The following is a 26065-nucleotide window of genomic DNA, read 5'->3' on the forward strand; positions in this document are numbered from 1 at the left end:
GGGGATCAGAATTGCTACCCTATGTAAAGGATTGAATAATTCCTCACGTTGATGCAAATGCAGTAACACTTTCCAGTGCCCTTGCAGTTTCTCCCTACCCAATGGCCTCCTTGGAATTTACATCGTTCTTTGCTTTTCAGTACATTCTTATTGACACATAGTTTGAAATTGCCACTGTTTGGCAATAGCTCCAGAATTCCATTAGTTCCAGATGTCCACTGTATTTGTGTATATTTTTATGATTGTTATGGTAACAAACCAAATACATATAACAATTAGGAACCTGCGGAGGAGGGGATAGTGGTCTCTGTTTTCAGTTAAGGGCAGTATGTGGGGCATATCACATTAAAAAATAGCTCAAGGGTTTCGAAAATAGAATAGAGAAACAAAGGTATTGGTGACCTTATTTTAAAAAATGGAATGTATTTCACAAATGAGAACTGGCAGTCATATTGATGCATGTGACTATTTCTTTTTTTTATTATGTTAATCACCATACATTACATCATTAGTTTTTGATGTAGTGTTCCATGATTCATTGTTTGCGTATAACACCCAGTGCTCCATGCAGTACGTGCCCTCTTTAATACCCATCACCAGGCTAACCCATCCCCCCACCCCGCTCCCCTCTAGAACCCTGTTTGTTTCTCAGAGTCCATAGTCTCTCATGGTTCATCTCCCCCTCCGATTTCCCCCCTTCATTTTTCCCCTCCTGCTATCTTCTTCTTCTTCTTCTTCTTTTTTTAACATGTAATGTATTATTTTTTTCAGAGATATAGGTCTGTGATTCAACAGTCTTACACAATTCACAGTGGCATGTGACTGTTTCTAAGTTAGTTAATTTAAAAATGTGTATGCATTAAGAGCAGAGTGTTAAGGCAAGTTAGCAGGGGCTAGTCATGTCCCAACATTAGACACCTTATCCAGTTGCCAGGAAGGAAAATTAAGTTGATTTTTAGAATATGAGTTCATGAAGGAATAATATCTGGAATTCTCCTTTGAATTTGGGTGAAAATTATTTATGCACTTGATCTGATTGCTCAATCTTTTTGTTCTTAATTTTATTTAAAAAAATTTTTTTTTTAAGATTTTATTTATTTATTTGACAGAGAGAGACACGGCAAGAGAGGGAACACAAGCAGAGGGAGTGGGAGAGGGAGAAGCAGGCTTCCTGCAGAACAGGGAGCTGGATGCGGGGCTCGATCCCAGGACCCTGGGATCATGACCTGAGCTGAAGGCAGACGCTTAACGACTGAGCCACCCAGGCACCCCTGTTTTCCAATTTTAAAAATACATGCTACGTAAGAATTTCAGAAATGCAGTATCTTACTCTTGGATCATTCACTGATATATATATATCAAATGATAACAAAATCCACATACTTGGTGTTTCAGTTAGGAATAAGTTTGGGTGAAGTAACAGAAACCCCTACCGCAGGGGCTTAAACAAGTAGGGATTAATTTTTCTTACGTTACAAATGAATTTGGAGGTATCAAAATGTCATCAAGGACCACTGACTCTTCTTCCTTAATGCTTTACCATCCTTAGTGCATGGGCTTTTGTCCTCATGATTGCAGGTTGGCTGATGGACCTCTAGGCATCACATCTTTCTAGAAGGATGGAAGGAAAAGGACAAGGGGGTAATCCAGGTGACTGTGTCTTATTTTATCAGAAAATGAAAAGCTTTCCTTAACTCTCCATCCTGTAGGCCTCCACCTGCGTCTTATTGACAGACCGGGGCGCATGTCTACTACTAACTGGAAGGTGGCTAAGGACAAAGGGACTGTAGGGAGTGGGGGAGGCAGCTGTCCACCTGTGCCTTTCAGCTTGCTCAGAGCAAGAATCCAGGCTTAACTTGATCTTTACCGCAGCCTTTACTCTTACTCTATTTTGCAAATCCCAACTATTGTTCACAAGAGGAGGCCAAGCCAGAGAGTAGAGCTGATTCAGAGCAAATCTATCGGTCCTGCAGAACAGATTAAAAAGTACATGTCCTGTGGTCTATGGGTCAGTGGTATCATCCGTTTTGAAGAATATCAGAATATCTCAGTAATCTGTAACCATGGCATTTGTGGGAGGAAGGGAAAAAATGAAAGAACTAGGAACTCTGGTAGGTATTTTAGATACATGCTTTCATGGACTACTCACTACCTGCCTGGGAAGGCAACCCCAGGGGGGCAGAAGAAACTGACTCAAGGGTAACTGCTCACTGCCACACTGATCATCACAGTTTTAGGATTCAAGTCAGATGGGATAGATTCAGGGAATCACAAGTAGTTAATTATGGCTTGGCCAAAGGGGATGAATAATACGCAAGATTATGGGATTATACTAACTTGGGAGATATGTAATTTTTCATATTCATTCTTTCATAAATACTTGAGAACTTATTATGGACCCATAAACTAGTCTAGGCCCTGGGGATACAAAGTTTAATGAGATAAAATATTTATCCTTAAGGCTCACAGTCTAATGAAAAACAATCATGTAAATCAGTGATTATGGTGGAATTTAATTAGTGCCACAGAGGAAGGAAGAGGACAGTGGTCAGGGCAAGACTTCTGGCGGAGGGATTTGCAGGAAAAATAGGGGGAGGAAGGGCAATCCAAGCAGAAGGGACATGAGTTGAGAAACTACAGTCCCCTCAGTGTCCCTAGGCAGGGACTGCACCGAGGGGAGTGACAAGGGATGAAGCTGGGTAGGGACCATTCCACAGAGTGCCCTAGGTTCTAACCCAGTCAAGTTCACTACTGTGTGGTTAGAGGAAATGGGGATCTACCACAAAGCAGAGACGATTGGGTTATAGAGGAGGAGCAGATTAAGAAGCTGTCGGGGTGGTAAATTTTACAGGGTTTCCAAGGCTGATTGAGTGTGGGGTGTGAGGACTTCTATAACACCTCCTCCCAGGTTTGTGGACTAGGTGATCTGGGCCATGGTGATGCCCTTCACCAAAATAAGAAGGGTGGGAGGGGCAAGTCTGGTGGAAAAACGAGCCCCTATCAGATACATCTTTCACACTGCCTTTCTTGGGTGATGAAAGTGACCTTCTCTCCCTAACCTCGCTGCTATGTCCTGGCTCAGGCCAGCTGCGAGGCCACCAGGGCATCTGAATGGTTCACGGCGTGGCCACTTAAAATCCATCAGACAGCTGGAGCGTCTGACTCAAGATGCACAGCAAATTAGTTGCTAAGCTGAGACTGAAAAGCAGGCCTCTTGACTTTTTAGGCCTACTGCCTTTCAATTCTACCCCTAGGGTATATTCTGCTTAAATAGGCAAGGTAAAAGCATTAATAAATGCCTGCTGCCTTTTGGGGAAAATCAGCTAGAACTTTGTGTGTTACTAAGAATTAGCTACTGACTTATATATGGCTGTGATAACTTCTCTGCAAGTTTATTTGTTCTTATGTGGCCCCTCTTGAGTTACAGTCAAGGAAGGAGGGTAGCTGCTAAAGTGGTGTGTTTGTTTGGGCTTGTGTTACTAACTGGGAAGGGTTTTATATTTTCACTTTTCTTTGAGAATGATAAGTTATGTATTTTATAAAACTCTTTCTGGTTAATCTGGAGAAGTTACCTAAATAGTGCCCCAGTCTTGTTCATCACTTACTAAATGGTGCAGAGGTTTAAGCCTTTTTTGAGCCACAAATACTTTTTAAGTATCTGATGAAAACTGTAGGCTCTCTTCCTCCAAAAATGTATAAATGCATACCATACATTGGTCAGATCCAACTGGTTGCAAGTAGCGAAACTAGCCAAAGCAGAAAAGGAGACCAGGGCAGTGGCACACCGAGCTTTATTGAGGCCTGGAAGCAGGAACCAGCCGCTCTCTCGGCCTCTCCCTGAGGTCATATGGTCTCTGTCCTTGCTCCTCTTCTCAGACATCATCCTTCCTCCAGGCAAATGACCTGCTCTGCACTTCTGCAAATACCTACCGGCCTAGAACCCCAGAGGTAACATCACATGAGGGTCCTGCCCCCTGCAACGATGAAGATGACCAGTACTTCCCAATCCCAGTTCCAAATTTCTTGAAGAGAACGTGTGATTGCCCCACTTGGATCAGGCACTTAGAGACTAGGGCCACTTTACTGTGTCCAGCTCTGTCAGACACGTGACTTATGTGCAACGTCTGGGTGCTCTTGGACCTCGTGGGTCCCCATTAACTGTGATCATCAAGTAAAGAATTACAGACCAGAGAAATTGGAATGCCGATAACCCAGAGGCACTACCTTTTAGCCATAAAACTACTGCAGAAAATGGAACATACATTTGAGTAGAGGATGTTTGCATGAGCATAAGACCTGAGAACACTTGCTCCATGCAGGCGTTGTGGGTTTTGAGTATCAGTAGTTAAGTCCCAGGATGGTGAATGTGATGTAGATTGAATTATAGCACTCTCCAAGGTCATTGAGATTATATTCCTAACTTTTACCCTTAAAGGTTTGGAAATTCAATTTTAATTATTGTTAACATGCTTTGTAAATATCCAAGGGAATACAATATAGACCTGTTCATACATCCAGAGAGCCAAAATCTGGCTCAAGTTGTTTTTTCTTCCACAGTTAGAGAAAATTGTGGTGTTCGGCTTGCCTCTTGGGGCATGTTAAACCACTTTTAATGCTGTCTCTTATTATTTTCTGACCATAAGCACTTTCCACACATATCTAACTAGCTGCCTCAGATGAAACCCAACGTCTGGCCAAGCTGATGTAAATCTTTAGTAAGTGGTAAGAGAGAACAGAGTGACACAGTGCCCCTTTAGTGTTCAGACAGTACACAATTTAATAGTTGTAGACCTCATAGTCTCAGGAGCAACTTGAGATTTTCTTTCCTTTTCTAGAGAATGGAAATTTCTGAGCTGTATTCCCACCAGCTGCATGAGGCAAAACTTAGCTACAACTAGATTGACCTGTTTACCTGTGTAGCATAGTATTCATCCTTAGCTCTTCAGATTATTTACCTGGGGTGTCTGGAACATAATTTTTACTTCCAAAGAGCATGCTGCATACTGTGCAATTGCAATTTGCTGCTTTAAAACCATTGTCACCTACACAACATGCATATCCCAGAACATCCAAACCTGTATGTTACCAGTGAAGCTGCCACGAGGCCAGAAGCTGCCATGATTGTCCAGTTGGTAACATGTTCTCAGTCCATGTGGTAGATCTTAAAAATGGATGACTGTGAAATAAGAGCAAAAATGCAGTTCTAAGGTTCTAATGCTTTTAGTTTTTGGTTTCTCAGAAAATCAGTCTTCTGCCATGTTTTGATATCTGAGCATGCACAGATTTTTGTCAGGAATCTTCTTTTGTTGATTAATTAAACCGACCTGACTGGGTTTTGGAACTGTGGCCTCTCCCATTCCCTCAGCTTCCATGCCTGTCTTCGGCACAGTTCACTCATGTGTTCTGAGTAATGCTTGTACTTTCTTCCAACTTGTCTTTCTTCAGTTGAGTTCAGCACCAGACTCGAGCTGGAAACAGTCTCAGGAAGTTTTCATTCATCAGACGTTTTCTTCCAAAGACAAATTTTGAGAATAAGAGGGTCACCTTGAGAACTACTTGATAGTGTATTATCATAGTTCAGTGATTGTGTGTCTGTGTGTGTGTGTGTGTGTGTGTGTGTGTGTGAGAGAGAGAGAGAGAGACTCAGAGACAGAGAGACAAGGGTGGAGGGGACGAGCAACCTATGTAATCAGGTACCCAAAAGCAAATGAATATTTGGTAAAAAGCCAATTCTAGAAATAACACTTCTCAACCAATGTATCTAAACTATCTCACTGTCATATATCTGTCTTGATGGTACAGAAAGTCCATATTTATATGAGGCATTTCTCAGTTGTGGTTAAATAGCTGAACTTTTGTCCCCGCCTTAAGTTTTTCACCAGATCTCTAAGAATTGATAATATCATCGGAGTGTGGTATGTATCAATTTCCTGTAGAACGAACTTAGGGCTGGCAGTGAGCATGCTAGTGGTCTTGGATTCCCTTGCCCTGTCATTTCATAGAAGCAGCAGTGAAGTTCCTCCGGAGGAAATCCCACCCACACGCCAGGATTCCGTCACATATTGTTGGTCTGAGCCATGTGTACTTAACAGTCGGGTTACTGTGAGAATTGGCCGAATGTGTTTGAAGGAAGAATTTCAACCATATAGTTTATACATAAATATGTGAATGTGATATGACTACATGCTTGCTCAAAAAGAGGAAGGGAAGGGCAAGAAATTTAGTGAAAAAGCTGAAATGCACAGACCAAGAAGTAATTTCTTTATATATAGGTTTTTATAGCATCAAGATGTACAGATAATATTGTTTTATGCAGGGCCAGCCTCATCCATTCAAATCACCTGTCCTATACTTGGTACTTTGTGAAAGTGTGAAGACCTTTCACACTGATTATTGATAGTTCGAGCCTAATCTTCTGTCAGATTCCCCATTTTGGTGAGTGGCTGGCCACGTATCCAGCTACTGGAGCCAGAAACCCAAAGTCATCCTTGTCTTTTCAGTTTCCCTCACCCTTCACATGCAAACCATCTTCAAGCGCTGTTGGTGCTCTCCCGAGACCCAGGGACACTTCCCACCTGCTGGCTGCTCTCCACTTCTGTGCCACCATCTTTGCCTAGCCACTGCCGTCTTTTCTCAGGTCCTTCAGTAGCCTCCTTGCAAGCCTTCCCATTTCCACTCTTGAACCCTCTACGCAGCACACTTTAAAAATAACACATTGTGTTTTCAGTGGCTTCCCGTTGAGCTTCGAGCCAAATCCAAACTCTTTACCATGGCCTGGAATGTGCTGTGTAATCCAGTCCCTGCCCAATGTTCCAGCCCCATGGTGTGCCCCTTTCCCCTTGCTCTCTGAGCTCTGGTCATAGTGGCCTTTCTCATTACTAGAGAAGCCAGGCCCTCTCCCAGCTCAGAGCCCCTGCTCTTGCTCTGTCTTAAACCTTGGAAGCACTTACTCTCACTTTGCACAGCTGACTTGCTCTCATCCTTTAGGCCTCTGTATAAATAACCACCTTCTCCAAGAAGTCATCCATGGTGGGTATCCCCAGTTATTCTCTATCCTGGCAGCGTGCTTACTTCATTTGTAGACTAAATCACAGCCTCAAATCTAAAATGATTTTAAATGTATTCGTCTGTTTGCTGACTGCTTGCCCTGCCAGGTGATAAATTCCATGTGGTCAGGGACTTTTTCTCTTGCTGCTCACTGATATGGCACAGTAGCTCGGTAACTGTTGAATGAAGAAATTCTTGATTACATTTTACAACTATAATGTTTACTCATTGAACCTGGTCACGGAAGTCAGAATGTCTGATTTTATTTTATGCATTGGGTAAAATATACACAATTTACCATTTTAGCCATCTTTAGATGCGGAGTTCAGTGACACTAAGTGCATTCACATAGTGTGCAACCACCCCCACCATCTGTCTCCAGAACTTCTTCACCTTCTTGAGCTGAAACTGTACACAATAACTCCCCTCTCCTCGCCTCCCTCAGCCCCTGGCAACCACCGTTCTACTTTCTGTCTCTATGAGTTTGGCTCGTCTGGCTATCTCATATTAGTGGAACCTACACTGGAATAACACCAATCAGTTAATTTTTATTTCCCCTTTATAAGCATAGGCCTTTATTCTCCATATGTGAAAATCTCATTTATAATAATGATTTTCCAAATTTAACAACAAACATTCCCTTAGAATCCTTCAGAAATTTAATGCCCTTCAGATAGAATTTGTATTTGGACATTAAGCAATATTACAAGGCCCTTTTAAGATACACGAGTTGATCTAAGAATATGTCAGCCCTGGAAAGTTATATTTAATATCATGGATCACAGGGCCCTTTACTCCTATGTTATTAATCTGGCTTTTGGAATGTAGGGAATGTTTTATACTCGGTGGCTTTGAAGAAAATGTAAAAGAACAAATACATCAAATTGTTGTATAACACTATTGTTTCTGTCTTGCTGTTCAATAGCTGATGCTCTGTGGTGAAGCTGCAGTTTGGTTTAACACGGCATTCATGCAAGCCGTTTTCAAAGTGCATAGATCCAAGCCAGCTGGTTCTTTAACGTGCAATTTGCAGACCTTGAAAAATGAAGACACTCTATGATTTTATTATCTTGATGGTAACTATGTCACCCAACCCAGAATTTGACTTCTACCCACCCCACCACCCATTTTTTTTTTCTAGTGAAGGTAGTTTGCAGATAACATTGGGGAAAAGTGAAAATCAATAGGAGGTACAGTGAGGGAACAGAGAGTGTGAAGTCCGTGATTATTCAGACATGACATATTCTCTTCCCTGAACAAGATTGTTTACTGTTTTCTTCACCACGGAACAGAATAAAATGCGGTAACAGTATTTTGTAGTTGAGTCGATGCTGCACATAATCGGGTTCCACAGAACCATGGCCGGGATTTGTCAACCACTCCATCTGCGCATTAGGGTTAAGAGATGTACATCCCCTTGTGTCTGCAGTTTTGAATGATATTTATTTTAAAATTTGTAATGGTAATACTTTTATGAATTAAAGAAGTTAAAAGTCAGGAAAACGTTAACAGAAAAAGTTTTGTGCTTATTCTTGTGCCCTATTTCTAAGTTTGTTTTTTTTTTAGTTAGTTAACAGTGAAGCTGTATCTCAGATACAGTTACTAAAAGATAAACATGTTGCATAATGTAATTTAGTAAATTTTGCCAAAAAGTCATATTCTTTAAATAACATTGTAGAGACCATAGTCACACTCATATCTTGCATGTAGTATTTTATAAAAATGTATGGATTGGAAAGTATATTTGAAATTTATTGTGTCATTAAAAAAAAAAGAAACATAGCTTGGCTGAAATGGAAGAGACAACATTGCATAGTAAAAGTAGCCCAGGAAGGAATTCTCACCTCTTCAGAATTTTTATTATTAAACATTTCAACCTTACATTAAAGTTGAAATAATAGTGTAAAGTATACCCATATATCTTCCACCTACATTAAATACCTGTTAACATTTTTCCACTTTTATACACATAATATTCTCTATTTGCTTATTTGTGTATCTGTGTATATATAAATATATGTTATTATATATAATATATATTACACTAGCATATATATTACATATAAATGTAATTATATATTATATATTTATAACATATAGGTATGTACTTATATATATTTGTTAATCTGTTTGTTTTGGTGAATCATTTGAAAGTTAAGTTGCATACATCACACTTTACCTCATAGATAATCAAAATACCATGACCATATCTAAGAGAACAATTCCACAATATTATATAATATGTAGCCCATGTAAAATTTCCCCACTTGTCTCTTTTTGAAACAAAATCCAATTAAGGGGGGGCGCCTGGGTGGCTCAGTCGTTAAACGTCTGCCTTTGGCTCAGGTCATGACCCCAGGGTCCTGGGATCGAGCCCCACATTGGGCTCCCTGCTCAGCGGGAAGCCTGCTTCTCCCTCTCCCACTCCCCCTGCTTGTGTTCCCTCTCTCGCTGTGTCTCTGTTAAATAAATAAATAAAAATCTTTTTTTAAAAAAAGAATCCAGGGCGCCTGGGTGGCTCAGTTGGTTAAGCGACTGCCTTCGGCTCAGGTCATGATCCTGGAGTCCCAGGATCGAGTCCCGCATCGGGCTCCCTGCTCAGCAGGGAGTCTGCTTCTCCCTCTTGACCCTCCCCCCTCTCGTGTGCTCTCTCTCTCTCTCATTCTCTCTCTCTCAAATAAATAAATAAAATCTTTAAAAAAAAAAAGAATCCGATTAAGGTTTGGTTATTATGTCTTTTTAATCCAATCCCCCTACCATCTTCTTCTTTTTTTTTTTTTTTAGAGAGAGGGGTTAAGATTTACTTTTGGGAAAGTTCAGGACAGTTGCCTTTGAAAATCACACATTCTGGGTTTTCTAAGTGTTTCCTTGTGGTGGCATTTGTCTTGTTCTTCTACCCCATATGTCCTCTCTGCTACAAGTTAGGTCTGGAAACTTCATTTGATAAAGGTTTGACTATTTTTGGCATAAACATCATAGAGGATGTTTAGTACTTTATATTTAATCAAATCAGGAGTCATGGAAGTATTTCAAGGTGGTCTATAATAGTATAATTCTTGAGGAAATTAAAAGTTAACTTTTGGTGTTACTGATGCTAACTTTGATCAATGGGTTTGGAACCTGGGTGGAGAATCCCCCCGGCTTTTCACTCAGGTACCACATCTAACACTGGGCAGAGCAGTTGGAAGTGGGAGTTCCTGGTAGTGGAGTGATACCATGTAAGTAGATGCACTTTGTAACACTGGGAGGGGAGAGCTTAGAAATGTGAATTCAGTACTATTAGGACAGTGGAGCAGTGGGTGGTTAGCCTTCTTAAATTTTAATTTGCTGTTTTAGGTGAGCTTGTGGTTAGTATAATTAATAAAGAACATAGTAAAGTGCCTCATAATCAGTCAACACTATGGAAATGAATACTATGGAATTGGATTATATTGAGCAGCTGCAATCCTAGTTCATGGGCTTTCTCACATTTCTAAGGTTAGAGCTTCAGGTAAGCAGCCAGCTATCTTGCAGACACCACCAATTAATAATGGAACATAAGCACTTTTCAATAAAGTTAAGAGAGAGAGATTGAACTTAGAGCCCTAGAGGGCAAAATCACTTTGGGAGGCTTTTGCAAAAGACAGACGCCCAGGCCCCATGCCACATCTACTGAATTGGATTCCAGGGGATGGGAGTGGGGGAGAGAGGGAGAGGGGCTGTGGGAGGACAGGGGTGAGGCCCAGGCATTAGCATTTTGCAAAACTTCCCCAGGTGATTTGGTTATGTCCTGAGGTTAAGAATAATTGGAGTGAGAAGAAATGGCAGCAGTTATGAGACTAATTATGATCATGGAACTTCTTTGCTTTAATTTTCCTCAGACTAAAAGTTCTCTGAACTCTTCCCTCAGGAGGTTGTATTGAAATTCCACACGTTAGGAGTCTAATGCGTCCCAGGCCAACCTACCTGAAAGGAAGAAGCATGCTGTGACCCTGTCATGGATAAATTGATATCTCATTCTTTTTTTTGTTATTTTTATGAAAAGAAGGATTTAAAATAATTGGAGCCTACTGCCCCAAATTATATCCTTGTGCCTTCTCTGCAGTTTGTGGTTTAGGGACTGGGCAGGAGTGACAAGATTTCATTGTACCACAGAATATTCTTTCTCTGTGCATGATGCATTTGCTTCAGGGTGAAGTCTGATTACAAATGAAAGTGAAGTAACACTGTGGGTCACAGCATTCTGAGCTGCAGATCTGGGAAGGGACCGAGGATCCGAAGCTACACATACACGTTGGTTAGATCCTGTCTTGAGGCTAAATCTATGGGGACTGTGGAACAGTCCTGGAGCCCCTCACCAGTCAGAATGGGAACATGTAGACCCCAAATTTCCCATGAACAAGCCACACTAAAGTAAGCCAGTTAAGAACAATTAAAATTGCATTTTAATTTGGGAAAGGCTTGGCCTCTTGCCCTAGTTCATGGAGGTCTTATAAGGAGGTGATTGTGGAGCAGTTTGCAAACAGAAAGTGTTTTTAATACTATATTTTAGTTGAATTAGGAGTAATGATTTACATCGAGGGAGTGAGTCAGACATTACCCAAGCATTGAATTAGGCACATTCCATGTCTCGTGCTGGGACTATCTGAAAAAAAAAAAAAAAAAAAAAAGAATATGCAAATTTAGCCTAGTATCACATAAGTGCTATGGGAATAATTGTAAATAATTGGATTATTAGTAAGGAACTAGGAGTGTGGGCAGATTTTTTTTCTGTGGTTCAAGTATTGGACAAAAAACAGCATAACTTTGGCAATCTAAATGAAACACAAGACAGAAAGCACATGCTGCCAAATCAGAATGACATTTGAAAACCACGTTAATAGAGCATTTACCTTCCAAGAAATTTTTAGATCCAATTCTATTTCATCCAGATTATGCCTCTCCCTCAGCACTCAGCAATTTTTATTGAAAATGTGTCCTACAGATACATTTTATGTCCACTTACTAATCTGCACTGTCAAATGGTTTGGTTCTTTGTCCATAATGTTAAGTATTTAGTGTAGAAATGTGTCAAGTCTATAGATTCTGTTATACATACTCCAACTATTTGCCAGATATCCAGTATATTTAATAAAGATGGGTCCCTGTGCGCTCTAGAGATGCCTAATGAAAATTGTCAGAATTAACAGTTGCCATTTCTATTCCATGCGTTTCATATTGAAATGAGAGTAAGAAGTTGTTGACCCTGGGAAAGTCTAAGGATTATTTTCTTTTTATGAGGGTCTTCCAATGAGGAATTCATGTCTGAAGTCATGAGGCAGTATCAGGCGGGACTGAATCAGAGTGTCTTAGTATTTTGTAGTGTGCCTTGATTTTGCTGGTGTCAATCTCAAAACACGCGTTTGCACCCCTGAATCTTTGCGATCCTCATCTATAAGATATTTTCTGTAGGTTATCTTGACAAAGTGAGCAGCAAAACCAAATCCAAGCAGTGTCAAAGAGAGGATTGTAAATTCAAATTCATGTTCCATTATGTTTTTTAAGGATTGAAAATGTCATGCCACCATGAATCTGTATGATTCAAGCATTTGTACTTATCTCCGTAAATTAAGAGAAGAAACAAACTTAAATTTCTTTCCTTGTTACCTAACATAGAAGGTTTTATTTATTTTTTAAATAAAAGATTATGTTGCTGTGATCTTTCTAGTCTCAGAAGTAAAATATGCATATGTAGTTATAAAAATCTTGGTGGCAGTTGCATGAGACTAAACATTTTTCATCCTCAAGGAGTTCATCAGTAATGTATGGTGAACGCTATATGTAATAATGAAGGATTGTAAGCAATTTAAATGATACACAGTAAGAAAATTATTGAATAAATTGTTATAACTTGATGGAAAATTATCCATCATGTACATCCATTAATGTAGCAATTAAAATCATATTTTGGAATAGTAGTTACATGGGAAAATGCTTTTGGCAATGTTAAGATTCAAAATTACAGATTTAATATGGTTCCTATTTCGTGAGGAAGAAAAAAACACGTGTAAAATTAGGTTAAGATAATATAACCAATATGTATCAAAGATTTCTTTAGCTGCAATTACATGTGATTTTTATTTTCTTGCTTATGTTGCTACCTTTTCCTAATTGTCTGAAATAATTTTTTATTTTCAAATTTCAAAAATATACAACAAAGTGTTAAAATAGAAAAGAAATGCCATATGTTAGAGAAGTATTTATTAAATGCCTACAGGTAATATTTGGAAGAATTGAGCCAAATAATGAACGATTGCAGCCTTTGACTTTGTCCATGTGTTTACTGCCTTTAACAGCACTTTTGCTGTGAACTGTCATGGTGCTGTCATTTTTCTTTATTGACAGAATGAAATGAGGGCAGAGATCTTATTCAGCAGCATTTAATTTTTGTATTCTTGTTCGAATTCAATTCTATGGAAGAAGATAGCGGATTTTGAATAGATCTGGCATACTATGAAAAATATTAAATATTAAAATATACCTAGAATTTGGCTATATAAAACTGAAAAATAATCAGTAGGGTAAAAAAAAAAAATGCATGAACAAAGTAAAAAGACACTAAACTGAGGAAGCGACAAGATGAGGCTGGAAAGATGGGTGGGGCCAGAACATTAGAGACTTGAGGGGAAGAAAGGTGTGAGGTTAGTCTTTTTGAATGGTAACACTGGTGGTGTTTACGTACAATCTAAACAAATTTTTGGCCTGTTTGTGTATCCTGTACTAGAGTTTACTTAATATTTTTCTTTAAATTGAATTAAACTTTTAAAATTCATCCTCATCATAGCAAACATATATGTGAAATCACGAGTCTGTTAAGGTTATACTTTTTAATAATACAAATTAGAATTGATAAATGACTATTAAAACCTCACAATTTAAAGCCATCTTGCATCCCATCAGCAATACACATAGCACACTTTGGCAAGCACTTGCATGGAAAGGGCGATGTGGAGATGGGGACTTGACTTTTTGTCCATCCTGTCCATCTCTCAAGTGCTACCATAATTTGGGCGTAGTCCTCTTGCTGAACTTGACTGGGTGATGTTTTGTTTTAGGAACTCCTCGGAAGGCTCATCTTTCCACATGGACATTAGGGCAGCATGGGCATTAGGACAGTGCCATTGAGCACAGATGGCTCATTCCAGCCAGATAGAAGGGAGAGTGAGGAAGAACATTTAGTGATAGGGAGTCGCTGGGGTCATAACTGCAACAGAGAAAGCAGGAGAGAATACACAGAACAGAGGCATGCCTACCTACCTAGAGAAAGAAAGAAGAAAAGAAAAGTGAAAACCTAACCCAGAGGTTTTATCAGCACACACAGTGATTTTCATAAACTGTAGAATTCAATGGTGAAAGGAACTTACTGGAGTTATTTATTATTTATCTACTGCATCCCTGGGCTCACAGGAAACACTATGCACTTCTGAAAATGACATAGGGGAGCATGCAGTTTTGGGTAGTGGGTAGAAGCCCATGGGTCTTGCCACAACTCAGCCTCCCTTATCTGTCAAGGTCACTGTAGAACAGAAAGGGATATTATGGTCTCAATTTCTCTCATAGGGAGACTGAGGACAGTCTGACTTTGGTCCTCTGTGCTCACTACATGTTAATCTTTCTTGTTTTTTGGCTGCTGAATCCAGATTGACTTTCTCCTTTTAGCAAAACAAAACAGAACAGAACAAAAACGGAGGCAGATTTTTGTATCTAGTGAGAGTACTTGGAAATTCTCCTGTGGCCTTCGCTTATCACTGTCTACTTGAAGATGGACTTTTGCCCAAGGGTTACAATGATTTCAGACCAATATCCTTACTCTTTATCTTAAATACCTAATGTCTTTGCATGGGTAAATATTTTAAAATGCTTACTTATTTGTTTGCTTGCTTGTTTTTTGTATTTGAAATAAGATGGACCCAATCCAAAAGAAATGAGTAACCCATTTCTTCTGTTCAAGGAACTCCCAGGAAGAAGGTGCCATGACTTGCCTCATTGCAAATTTTGAAATTTTTTGCTTTCTCCAGCCTGAATAATAATAGACTGTAAGCTCCATAAGGGCAGGGATTTGATCTATTTTAATCATTTAAACATCTATATCAAGCACAGGGGCCGATTCATAGTAGGCACTGATACATTTTTTTGAGTGAATGAATGTATATTAATATCATAATGCTATGTATGTATAGGACATCACAGTTGTAAAGTGTTTGATCCTTACAACAGTGTCTCCACAGTGGGTAGAAACTGGTGTTTTTATCCCCGTGTCCTAGGTGAGGAACATGGAAGTGAGCGGTAGAATGGTCTGCCCAAGGCTTCACACGGAGTCACCGATGTACAGTTCTATCCCTGAACACTCTTTCCCAATTTGGAGTCAAGCAAGATGGGGCACAGCTGTTCCTCTGCCTAATGGTTCCTGCTTTTCTGGACCTTCATGGAATTCTCCTTCTTTATTTTCAGATTACAGGACAGGCCCATGTTTTACTGTGGTCAGCAACCAGATGTGCCAGGGACAGCTCAGCGGGATTGTCTGCACAAAAACACTCTGCTGTGCCACGGTCGGCCGAGCCTGGGGCCACCCCTGTGAGATGTGCCCTGCCCAGCCCCACCCCTGTCGCCGGGGCTTCATTCCAAATATCCGAACGGGAGCCTGTCAAGGTAAACCTCTGGCCGATGGAGTTATTAATGGATTCATCTTATTTGCTCTGGAGAGCCATTCTGCAGTGAAGTTGGAGAGAATGGAAAAGCGGCGTCAGAGACATAGCTTCACGATTTCGCTGACGGCATGATATCCAACTTAGGCATTAGGAGCGTGGCTCAAGAGAGAGCCTCTCATCTCCCTGGAGTTTTCCTTGCCCGCAGCTCCCCCTTCCCTCACAGAGGTGTTTCTAGGGGGTGGTAGGATTCTCTTTGCAGCAATGCTGTGCATCGTAGCAATGCTGTGTATAAACACTAAGCAAAATTTGTGCACAAGGTAGTCTGTTTTTCCCAGGTTTTTTTCCTTCATTTGATACTGTTGGAGTTCCTCTGTCTCATGGGTTGTACTTAGTTGACCTCAAGAAAGTTGTTCCTCTCTCCATTCTACATGCTACATTATGCTTTTTTTTTTTTTACAAGTCAGAAATAAATTAAGATTTGTTTCACAGTTTTAAATATCCCCAGATGTCGCCTGCTCGCTTCTTCTCCTGCCTCCCATAGAAGCCCTTACTCTGTTTTTGGCTTTCACTCCTGTTCTTCCAGCTGTACAAATTCTTTTATTGTCTGGATGTCTGGCAGGAAACAGGAGGAAGTGAACGGAGGCAGTTCAGCACTAAACTGATGGGATTGAAAACTCCCAGGCTGTATCTGTTTCCTTTAGACATCTTCAGGGCTTTTTCAGCAAGTTGCAATATTTTCAGAAAATTCAGGGTATGCATTTCTGAGGCAAGCAGATACTAGTTTTGTTCTGTATGTTAATTCTAAGGCTAATATGCAGTAAAACAGAACTTGAGCTTAATCCCACAGGTCTGTGGGTCTCCATTCAATTATACTTCCACAAATTCCACTTGTGATAAGCACTGTTGGTCCTGGCTCCCGACTGCTGTGTATAACATACAGCTCCTTTATGTGCCCTTCAACTTGTCCTTCTGAGTGTCAGGAGCAGCAAGAAGCCACTTTGAAACAAAGGAATTACAGAGGGGTCTAGTGTGTGATTTTATAAAATAAAAAGTAAGTTTAGTTCCCCCTCTTTTAGGTACCTTCTTTATTTTTTCTCATCCTTAGAAAGTCCCAGTGAGTTTTGAAGAAATTCTTGGTCTTGGTGTTCTGAAGCCAGCCACTACCCATGAATACACCGACAGAGACCAGAAAGCCAGATATGGTGTCCATGAGTCCTTGTCAGAGGTTGAGGCACTAAGAGAATTGGGGGACAGAGAATGAAGAGAGAGAGGGAAGAGCGACTCCTCTGTGGATTTACTATGCATTTCCTATGGTCTGGACTTGTCCAGCATTTTCTTTCTGTCCCTTCCTGACTCTGCTATTAGACATCCAAGAAAAAAAATGAAAAGATTTCTATCAGAAATTTTGTGAAACCCACAAAATCAAAATGGCAGTCATATTGCCACTTTGAGAATGCAATTCATCATGTTTGGTTGTGTGTGTGTGGTTCCCACCCCTGCCCCCCCGCCCGAGGGATTCTGCTTTCGTCTTGGGGCTCTGTCTCTTTGCTGGCGTTTTCAGACCTTGGGCCAGATGTGAGGGGCTGTGGGCAAATGGGTTCATAAAGGAGCTTCTTCTGTCTTCAGTCTTGGAAGGTATGGCCAGCAGAGAAGTGCCTTCATATATATTACCTCTTGGCCAAAAATTATGACCAACATGACTATCAAGTTTTGTTTATATGTACCATCAATTTCAAATAACATTTTAATAACTTATTCGGCATATCAAGAGAATGGAAACTTCTGGTCTAAGACAAAATTGAGATCAGCTGTAAAACATAATCTAATTATACTTCACATATAGCTATTCATTTGTGGGCCAAGACATTCCATTTAAAACAGCGACACTTTTATAGCAAAATAAATTGTTGCTCCTTTAGTATCCTTTCCCTCATGCCGACTTTTCTCAAGAGCACAGGTTATTAGAGATCTTAAAATTGGTGATCATCCTCTTGCTTCATACAATGAAGAGTAAAACAAGAGAGTATACTAGGTTTCCAGATTTCAAAAAGAATATCCAGAGTGAGAGAAAATTTAGACTGCCACCCCGGGGGTTCCTTTATTAAACTAGACCTTTGTGTGTTATATATGAAGAGATGGAAAGAATGTACATGATGTATTTTTTACAATCTTTCTAACTGAACATAATGAGCCTGGAATGATTACTTTTGTTCCTAGGAGGTTCCTATTTGGGGCTACACGTAGGACCATAGTTATTAGGTGCCAGGGATACAGCTGTGAACAAAACAAAGAACCTGCCCTCTGAAATTTGCATTAAAGACAATGGATTTATGAAACAAAACAAAGCAAACCAGTATTTATCAGGTTGGCTGGTGATTCAGCCTATGGAAAAAAAGAAGCAAAGAAGGGTGGTGAAGGACAGGGGGCTGGCTGTTGCTATTAGATTGGCCAGGGAAGGGTCCACTGCCAGAGTGGAACAGAGACCTGACGGACGGGGCAACAGGAACCTTTATGCAGCTCTGTGGAGGGAGAATAATCCAGGCAGAGGGGTCACTGCTACAAAACCCCGAGGCAGTTGCATCCTTGGTATATTTAAGGAATGGCAAGGAAGCCAGTGTGAAAGGAGAGGAGTGAGAGAGGGAGGACGCCAGAAGATGAGGTCAGAGAGTAGAGGGGGCAGATAGAATCTGCTAAGATATGGGCTTGAGTTTTGAGCTGGGAAGGACACACTCTGACTTACCTTTAAAAAGGTTCCCTCTGCTGGCTGCTCTGCCAGCAAGGTGAGTCTGCAGCTGAGACGGCGCATTCATCTGGGGTGTCTCTCAGTTCTCAGTCCAGTTTCCTGGGTTATTTAGTTTTGACTGCACAAGCCAATTCTACAGGATGGGGGGTGAACATTTCCCATTTCATTTGCATAAAAACATTCACTGTCTCATGTAGGCCGAGTGATCTTAAGTAAATTCTGTTTTAACTGAATCATTCAATATAAGTCTTAGAGACAGTTTTATTATAGAAATGGGTTGCATTTTGATCCTAAGGCTTTTTTGAATAACTCTAGTTATTACTGTCAGTCTTTTAATCATTGTATCCCTGTAATTTGCAGCATGCATAATAAAACCCACAAAAATCAGTATAAATGTTCCCCCTTACCCAGGGAAGATGGAAGGTGGGAAAATTAACAATATTTGTGACTTCTTATAAGACATTATTGACCAGGTTTTGTTACTCAAGTAATTTATTTTACATAAAGTAATTGTGAGAAATAGTTTCTCTCATCATATTCCAAATATTGTGATGGACGAATAACTCACTGACATAAATATGGTAATATAATTGTAGATAAACTATCACATTTTCTTCTGCAATGACTTATATGGATCTCTCCCTCTCCTCTCTCTCTCTCCTAAAATCTGACAGATGTGGATGAATGCCAGGCCATCCCTGGGCTCTGTCAGGGAGGAAATTGCATTAATACTGTTGGGTCTTTTGAGTGCAAATGCCCTGCTGGACACAAATTTAATGAAGCATCACAAAAATGTGAAGGTAAGAAATATCATGCTTGGCAGTTAAGGGGTGGAGGGGCAGGCAAAACCCAAATCAGTGACAAGCTTTATTGTAAATTGTTCCAGAATCCTTCTGTCTTTGTCATTCCTGTGAATGTGTAAATATAATATTCTTACCAGAAATAATATGCCTTTGTGCTATTGAACCAGAAAAACCCTGCAGCTTTTTCCACTTTTATAGACCCAAAATAAGAGATCCATCTGAATCAAATTAAATATTAAAACATGAAATATTTTTGAACCAATATTTGGGTTAAAATGTTCAAGACACATGTTTTTGCATAGTTCTAGAGACATGAATTTAAATTTAATCATTACATATCATCCAGAAAGACATATCTTCTAATGTTTTTCTAGTTAAAATGTATGTTTGATTTTTTTTTTTGAGAGATTAACTCTTATATTTATGCTCCTAGTACAAGTTTAGTATTTTCTTTTCTGCCTATCAAATGGAAGCCTTTTAATGTTAATCAAACAGAAAAATAACTGGAGGTAAATTTATATATTTTCATTTAGTTTATAGGTTGAGCTCCTGAAAATGTGTATAGAGAGAATGTGTTCACATTCACCACTACTGCTACTTGCCAAAAAGAGCTGGCATCCAAGGTCATAATAAATGCTTTTTCCCTGAGAGGGAAATAAGTAGGCAGCATCAGACTCTCTTTTCTTTGCTGAGGGCCATATAATGTCTGACAGTAATGTAACAGGGTACTGGTCCATAATGTAACAAGGTACGGTTCTCATCAAACTCAGTGGAGCAAATTTCTTCCTTCATTTTCAGCTCTACCTGGTGTGATATAAAGTTTCATTTCGATGCAGGTACTGCTGTTGTGTCAACTCCTAAACCCCAGCAATGAGGAATAGTTTGTTCTAGGTCATTTGTCTGGGATTGGGTCTGGGTCGTTAATCTTCTTTGTAGATAGCCACAATATATCATACATGGGAAAGACAGCATCAGATTTGAGGTGCGGTTCATAAATTACACAGAAGTTTAATATCTCCTTGCTCTGAAACTGAATAATCTGAAATTTGACTCTGCTAGAATTATCTTTATGGGTGAGAGTTGTTTTTAAGTTATTAATCATCATAGAATTTATAGTGATATATTCTTGCACATGCTATATACAGTTGAGGTAACTGTGAAAAATACTCAGGTTCTGAGGAAGGGGGACTTCTTAAAAACATTTTAAGTTTCAAAGAACAATAAATTTGACTCTTACCGCCCGATGTATTCTAGGAGTTATATTGTAGATCTAAGTTAGAAGCAGAGAATGTTGATGCTGAATGGGGTAAAGAACTTACCCTATTTGCACCCTTTCACGTTATAAATTAAGGAACTGGCTATGTTAAGTGCCCTGTTTGAAGTCATTTAGATAGTGCAAAATTTACTTCTTTTGATTCACACTCTGGTACTTGTTGTACCATATTATATCATCTTCTTTCCTGGATATAAGCCATAACCTCTAATATTAATGTTTAATTATATTTGCTAATATTTTGAAAATTTTGAAATATAGTATAGATTTTCAGGTACCCTTTATGTGTCTTTTATGCCATTCATAAGCTGTTAGGTTTATAATAGCATGCAAAATCCACATCAGCAGTGGGTTACATCTTATATTTTCAGGCTTTCTCAGCTTGATATATTCAGCTTAGATATAGTCAGCTTTAAGATTTAGGGCAGTGTGGTTCATATGGTTTGTCCAGTCTTCATTGTTTTCTGGAATTCAGTAGCTTCCAGCTTGGAGCAAAATTGTTTTCCTGTGTCCCTTGCCTTTCCCTCAGACCTGTCAGTTAACGTGGGTCAGGATGGATCACCTTGTGTGGTTGTGAACAAGACAGAAGATGCACAGATTTAATACTCAGACTGAAAGAAAACTCATTCAAAATCCTCCTGTTAATGCTAAGAAGCCTATTATGGTGGTGTGTCCAATGGACAAAAAATTTAGTCTGAGAATTACTTAATCCTTTTTCACAAATATTTTTTTTTCCGGCTACATATTGAAATCAGTAGCAAGATAAAAACAGCATACTTTTGGCTAGACCTTTTTTTTTTTCCTTAGCCATCTACGGTTACATTAAATTCAGATGATGGGTTTTTTTCCCCTCCCTTTTTATTTTTTTTAATGCAAAATTGAGACTGGAAGAGAATGTCCCGTTAGTACTACATGTACTCTGGTCTGGAAGCTGGTTTGGGCATTGTTGCCCTGTCTTACTGGGGTAGGAGAGTAATCAGAAAGTCCTCCAAGAATGCTTGGTAAGCTGAGTCTCCTCCTTCAGCACTCCCTTGCTTTTCTCCAGCTCCATGCCTCATTATGGGAAAGTCGTAACTCTGGGCATAGGATGATTGATAGGATGGTCAATAGAAGGAATTCCAGAAAATCTAGCCCACACCACTGAAAGGATGAAGAGAAATTCTGTGTGCTCTAGGAAGATGGGCAGGCCACAGTGGGATTCTGTGACTTTGTGAAAATCATTCTGGCACCTTTGCCATTACTTTGAGTGGCTTTTTGGAATGCATCTTCCTCTTGACTTGGAAAGGAAGGGACTGGATACCTGGAAGCCCACAGTAATTTATTTAAAAAACCAATTCAATCAAAAATTGGCTTTAGCAAATTTACAGGATGCTAACCTTCACTCCCTCAGTGATGGTAAGAGCAGTTTTTTTGTGAGATCTTCCTTTTGCAGAATTCTCCTTTCTTAAAATATCCCCTTTCCCTGAAACTTAAAAAAGTCACGGACCAAGTTTTATATCAATGCATGCAATTTAGATTCATTTGAAATGTAAATTAACAAGCTGAAGTGGTTAAATAACAATTACTACATTTTCATAAATTTAAGAAGAAAAGATTAAGATTTATAGCTATGATTTGAGAAAAAGGGAAACAGAGTTCATGCCCACCTTCATTGTTGGTTTTTCCAATGACTCTCGAGTGTGCACACTGAAAGAACACATGAGGCTTTTCTTTTCGGAAACCAAGGCCATATTTGCATAGGTTACTGTGGGAGGAAATTAAGAAATAAAAAGTGTCATTAAAGGATTAAGTTTTATTTCTGGAAGAAGTCCCTTGGATTCCTAATTAACCACTAATATTTTGGGATTTAGATTATCGCCAGCCCAGCCTTTAGCAATTATAATAGCACTGCATGATGCAAAGGACTTTTCAAAAATGTAGCTCTTAATCTGTGCACTCCCTAATACATGGCCAAAAACCTTAAGACTTCCGCTTTCTAAAATGATGACATATATATCTGATGGCTACTTGCTCTTAGGGGCTCTTAGTGGGATCGCTGCCCCTCTCCCCACTGCCCAGCCCCTGGCACTTGGAGACTTGGGTCTCACATCACTTTGTAATTGAGCCTCTTTGCTCTTACTTTGAGTTTTACTCATGCTGGTTTTCAGAAGGTCTCAGTGTAACGCAAGAGCTATGCCTGGGCACCAGAATTCTAGAAATCAGTCCTGTGCTCATACGTATACTGTGAGGATTAGATGGGTTGACACACATGAAACCTTTAATCAATACCTGGTGCTCAATACCTGTCAGCTCTAATTATTCTTGTTGTTGCTATCATCTCAGTAAAGGAGCCAAATCTGACCTAGCCAACATGTGAAAAGTGTCTCCTTGGACCTGCCAGTTCATTCTGTTTTTAAAATAACTTTTTCTGGTATATTTTGTCACTTAAATAACCTCTTTGGTTATTGATATAAGTGACCTTATAGGATGGTAGCAGTCATTTATACTAACAGGTAGAAAAATATTTCTTTTAATAAACACTATTTCTTCATATGCTCTTTGATAGGAGTTCAGTGACCCAGACATTAACCTTTAGGGACAATTTGAGGAAGGTATGTTCTTCTTAATACCTTTGTGTTCCAGGGATACATCTTCTTCTATCCTTGAATGAGGTTGTTGAATCCCTTAGGCTGGACTTACTTGGTTTTGTTGTTGTTGTTATTGTTGTTAGAGAGAGGCAGCCTGTGTGCCTGCTAGGGGAGGAACAGAGGTTAAGAGAGAGAGAATCTCAGGCAGGCTCCACACTCAGTGCAGAGCCTGACAAGGGGCTCGATCCCAGGACCCTGAGATCATGACCTGAGCCGAAATCAAGAGCCCAGCACTTAACTGTCTGAGCCACCCAGGTGCACCTTGTTAGTTTTTAAGTAGGAGTGTGGCTGGTCAGTGCAGGAGGATTGATGCTAAAGAACTGTCTTAAAATGTGTCTTCTGATATAATGCTAGTTCTAGAACCTTAGGCTCCGTCCTTGGCTGTTTCTCAGCCTGACTTTCACCCACTCCAGTAAAATGTCTATCTGTCGGAATAGAATATACATCTTTACCATTATACAACTTCACAATGACAATGCTGTTTATGTTAGCATTGACTCTAATATAAGCAGGGGAATATTGTTTGCTTTAGCCTCTAGCCTAGCATAGAAGAATGAGGATTTTGCTTTTAAAAAGGTTAAACTGCACGTAAACAATGTCACTGCTGCCTTTTTGACTAACAGGGTGATCTTGAGTCAGAAGACCCTTGAATTTGGTCCACTTAGAACTCTATTTTGTTTTATAAGTGAAGAGCAGTACTTAAACTGGAGAAGAAATATTCTTTGCTTTTTAAAATTTAGGGCTTTCCGAGTGCCAACGATGTAGTCTGGCCATTGCAATACTCCCAGGGGGCTTGGGTCAAAATGCACCTGTTCCTAGGTGAGTGCAGAAAGCCTACTCCTCTTGGAGTCAAGGTCATACAGATACCCTGTGCTCTGAGTTTACTTTTAGCCTAAGCAGGAAGTTCTCAATTTCTTTTCTCCCCTCACTGGTGCCACATCTATTGACAACTGTCAGTGTCTGAAGCTGGTTCTTGAAAAGTTCCCCTTGAAGGAAATGTTTCTCAGGCCTCAGGGCTAACCCTGACTATGGCCTCCACTGACTTCACAGGGTATTCAGGAATTGGAGTGGTTTTCAGAGTTGTCCCCACTGGGGTAGATGACCAGACCATTCTCTCGCCTCCACGATCAGTCATTGGGTGTGGGTTCATGAGAAGGGTGTAGATAGTCCCAAGTGAGGTGGCTCTCTGCAGCTTGAGCAGACCTGGAAGGAGTTGAGAACCAAAGGCTGTCTACTGATAGTACCCCTAATGCTAAGTCAACAAGTCCTCCCTTGAGAGGGTTCTGGGTGGAGGTCCCAGTGTCCCCCACAATTCACTCACTGAGCCCACAGAAAACCATCATCATGGCCGTATGGGTACCCCTGAGAACACCACGATGGCCGAGTCTTGGTCAGCACAGACCACATGTTCTTCTCTATAGGATTTCAGTATCTGCTTGTGGAAAATCAGATTGAGAAGAAACACAGGAACTCATGCAGAATATAGAGTAAACATAAAGGGAGCCTAACTCAATGCAAAACATGGAGAGAACAGGGAAAACAAAATTTTAAACTAAGCATGCTATCGTTACTTGGTAAAACAGTACATAGTTTTAGATTTTACAGGGGAAGTTTCTATTATCTTGCTCCAATCTCTTGAGGTTTGTAAGTTCCTTGGGTAAGCCTGTGTTGAGAGAAGAAGCACTCACTTTTTGAATTGACTATTTTATATGCAGCTTTTGTTCTGTAGAGATCGGTTTGACTGACGTTATATCTGAACCTTGTGATGATGAACAGTTTTATACTGTGTTATGTGAATACTAAACTCTTCTTTATATTCCAGATATTGATGAATGCAGCACCATTCCTGGAATCTGTGATGGGGGCGAATGTACAAACACAGTCAGCAGTTATTTTTGCAAATGTCCTCCTGGTTTTTACCCCTCTCCCGATGGTACCAGATGCGTAGGTAGGTTTAATTCTAAACAGCGTGCCTGATTCCTGTAAATCAGTTCCATAACAAACATCTTTCAAAACACTTTTGTTCAGGGGGACTAATAATTTCTCACTTGATATAAAATGTACCTTTACATCTTATTAAACAGTTGAGCACTCTCTTCAAGAAAAGAGGCACCTTGTGGTCTTGTATTAGGATTTTTACCTCCCAGAAAGAGGGATGATCCAGGAGCCCATACAGATATCCTCAGTCTATAAATTAACTTTGCAGTTATGCAAGTGTCAAACCTTCTGTCATTTCCTGGGACCTGTGTTAATTTAGGTCTGAAATTTTGCAATAATCTCTTAATTGGTCTCCCTGCTTCCTGGCTTCTCTACAATCCATCTTGTCAGATTTATCTTTCTAAAATAATGCTTTGATTAAATGCTCAAAAACCTCTGGTAGTTTTCCATTAGGATTTGGAAATTAGTGGCTTTTTAGTCTGTGTCGCATGGATCCTTCAGGTGCAGCAAAGGTCTCCAGAGCTGCTGGGGTGGGAGAGGGGAACCGTGAGAAGGGGGAGGCTGAGGGGGAAAGGACCCTCGCCTCCCACTCCCTGCCCCTCACATGCACACTCCAGGCAACTCTGCTTTTACCTGGTGGTGTGTTAGCGTCTGTGTAAAATATCCATTAAATAAGGGATTTTCTTGTTTTAAACGAATAGGTTTGATAACTGCTGGATTTAACGATTGCTAAGACTTCCTTCGAAGTCCAGTTCTCTAGAGTAAAGTTCAAGTTCCAGAGTGTGCAGCCTAGTAGTTAAGGACCTTCACTCTCTGACCTCTTTCAGCCTTGCTGACTTATCAGCACAGTCCCTGCTTCTCACCCTCAACCAGGTCATTTGTTTTAATTCCTTCCTGCCTTGAATCATACCTGTGGTAACACTCAGGATACTCTTCTTCCCAGCTCAAGCCACCTTTCATGCTTCTAC

The 26065-nt window shown here is 40.0% G+C and overlaps 1 protein-coding gene across 3 annotated transcripts in view; it reads left to right on the forward strand.

The window, feature by feature from the left end:
• Positions 1-26065, forward strand: part of FBN1 (fibrillin 1) — a 225317-nt gene that overhangs the window by 88678 nt on the left and 110574 nt on the right. For all 3 annotated transcript variants that reach the window (XR_013450471.1, XM_036075961.2, XM_078079391.1), the window contains exons 6-8: positions 15517-15714; positions 19131-19256; positions 24982-25107. Coding sequence is in view for 2 of the 3 variants with exons in the window: in XM_036075961.2 (XP_035931854.1) it covers positions 15517-15714; positions 19131-19256; positions 24982-25107 (450 nt within the window). In the remaining variant the exon portion in view is untranslated. The remainder of the gene's footprint in view (positions 1-15516; positions 15715-19130; positions 19257-24981; positions 25108-26065) is intronic.

Source organism: Halichoerus grypus, chromosome 8 (genome assembly GCF_964656455.1).
Source record: "Halichoerus grypus chromosome 8, mHalGry1.hap1.1, whole genome shotgun sequence".
In the NCBI taxonomy this organism is placed as follows: Eukaryota; Metazoa; Chordata; class Mammalia; order Carnivora; family Phocidae; genus Halichoerus; species Halichoerus grypus.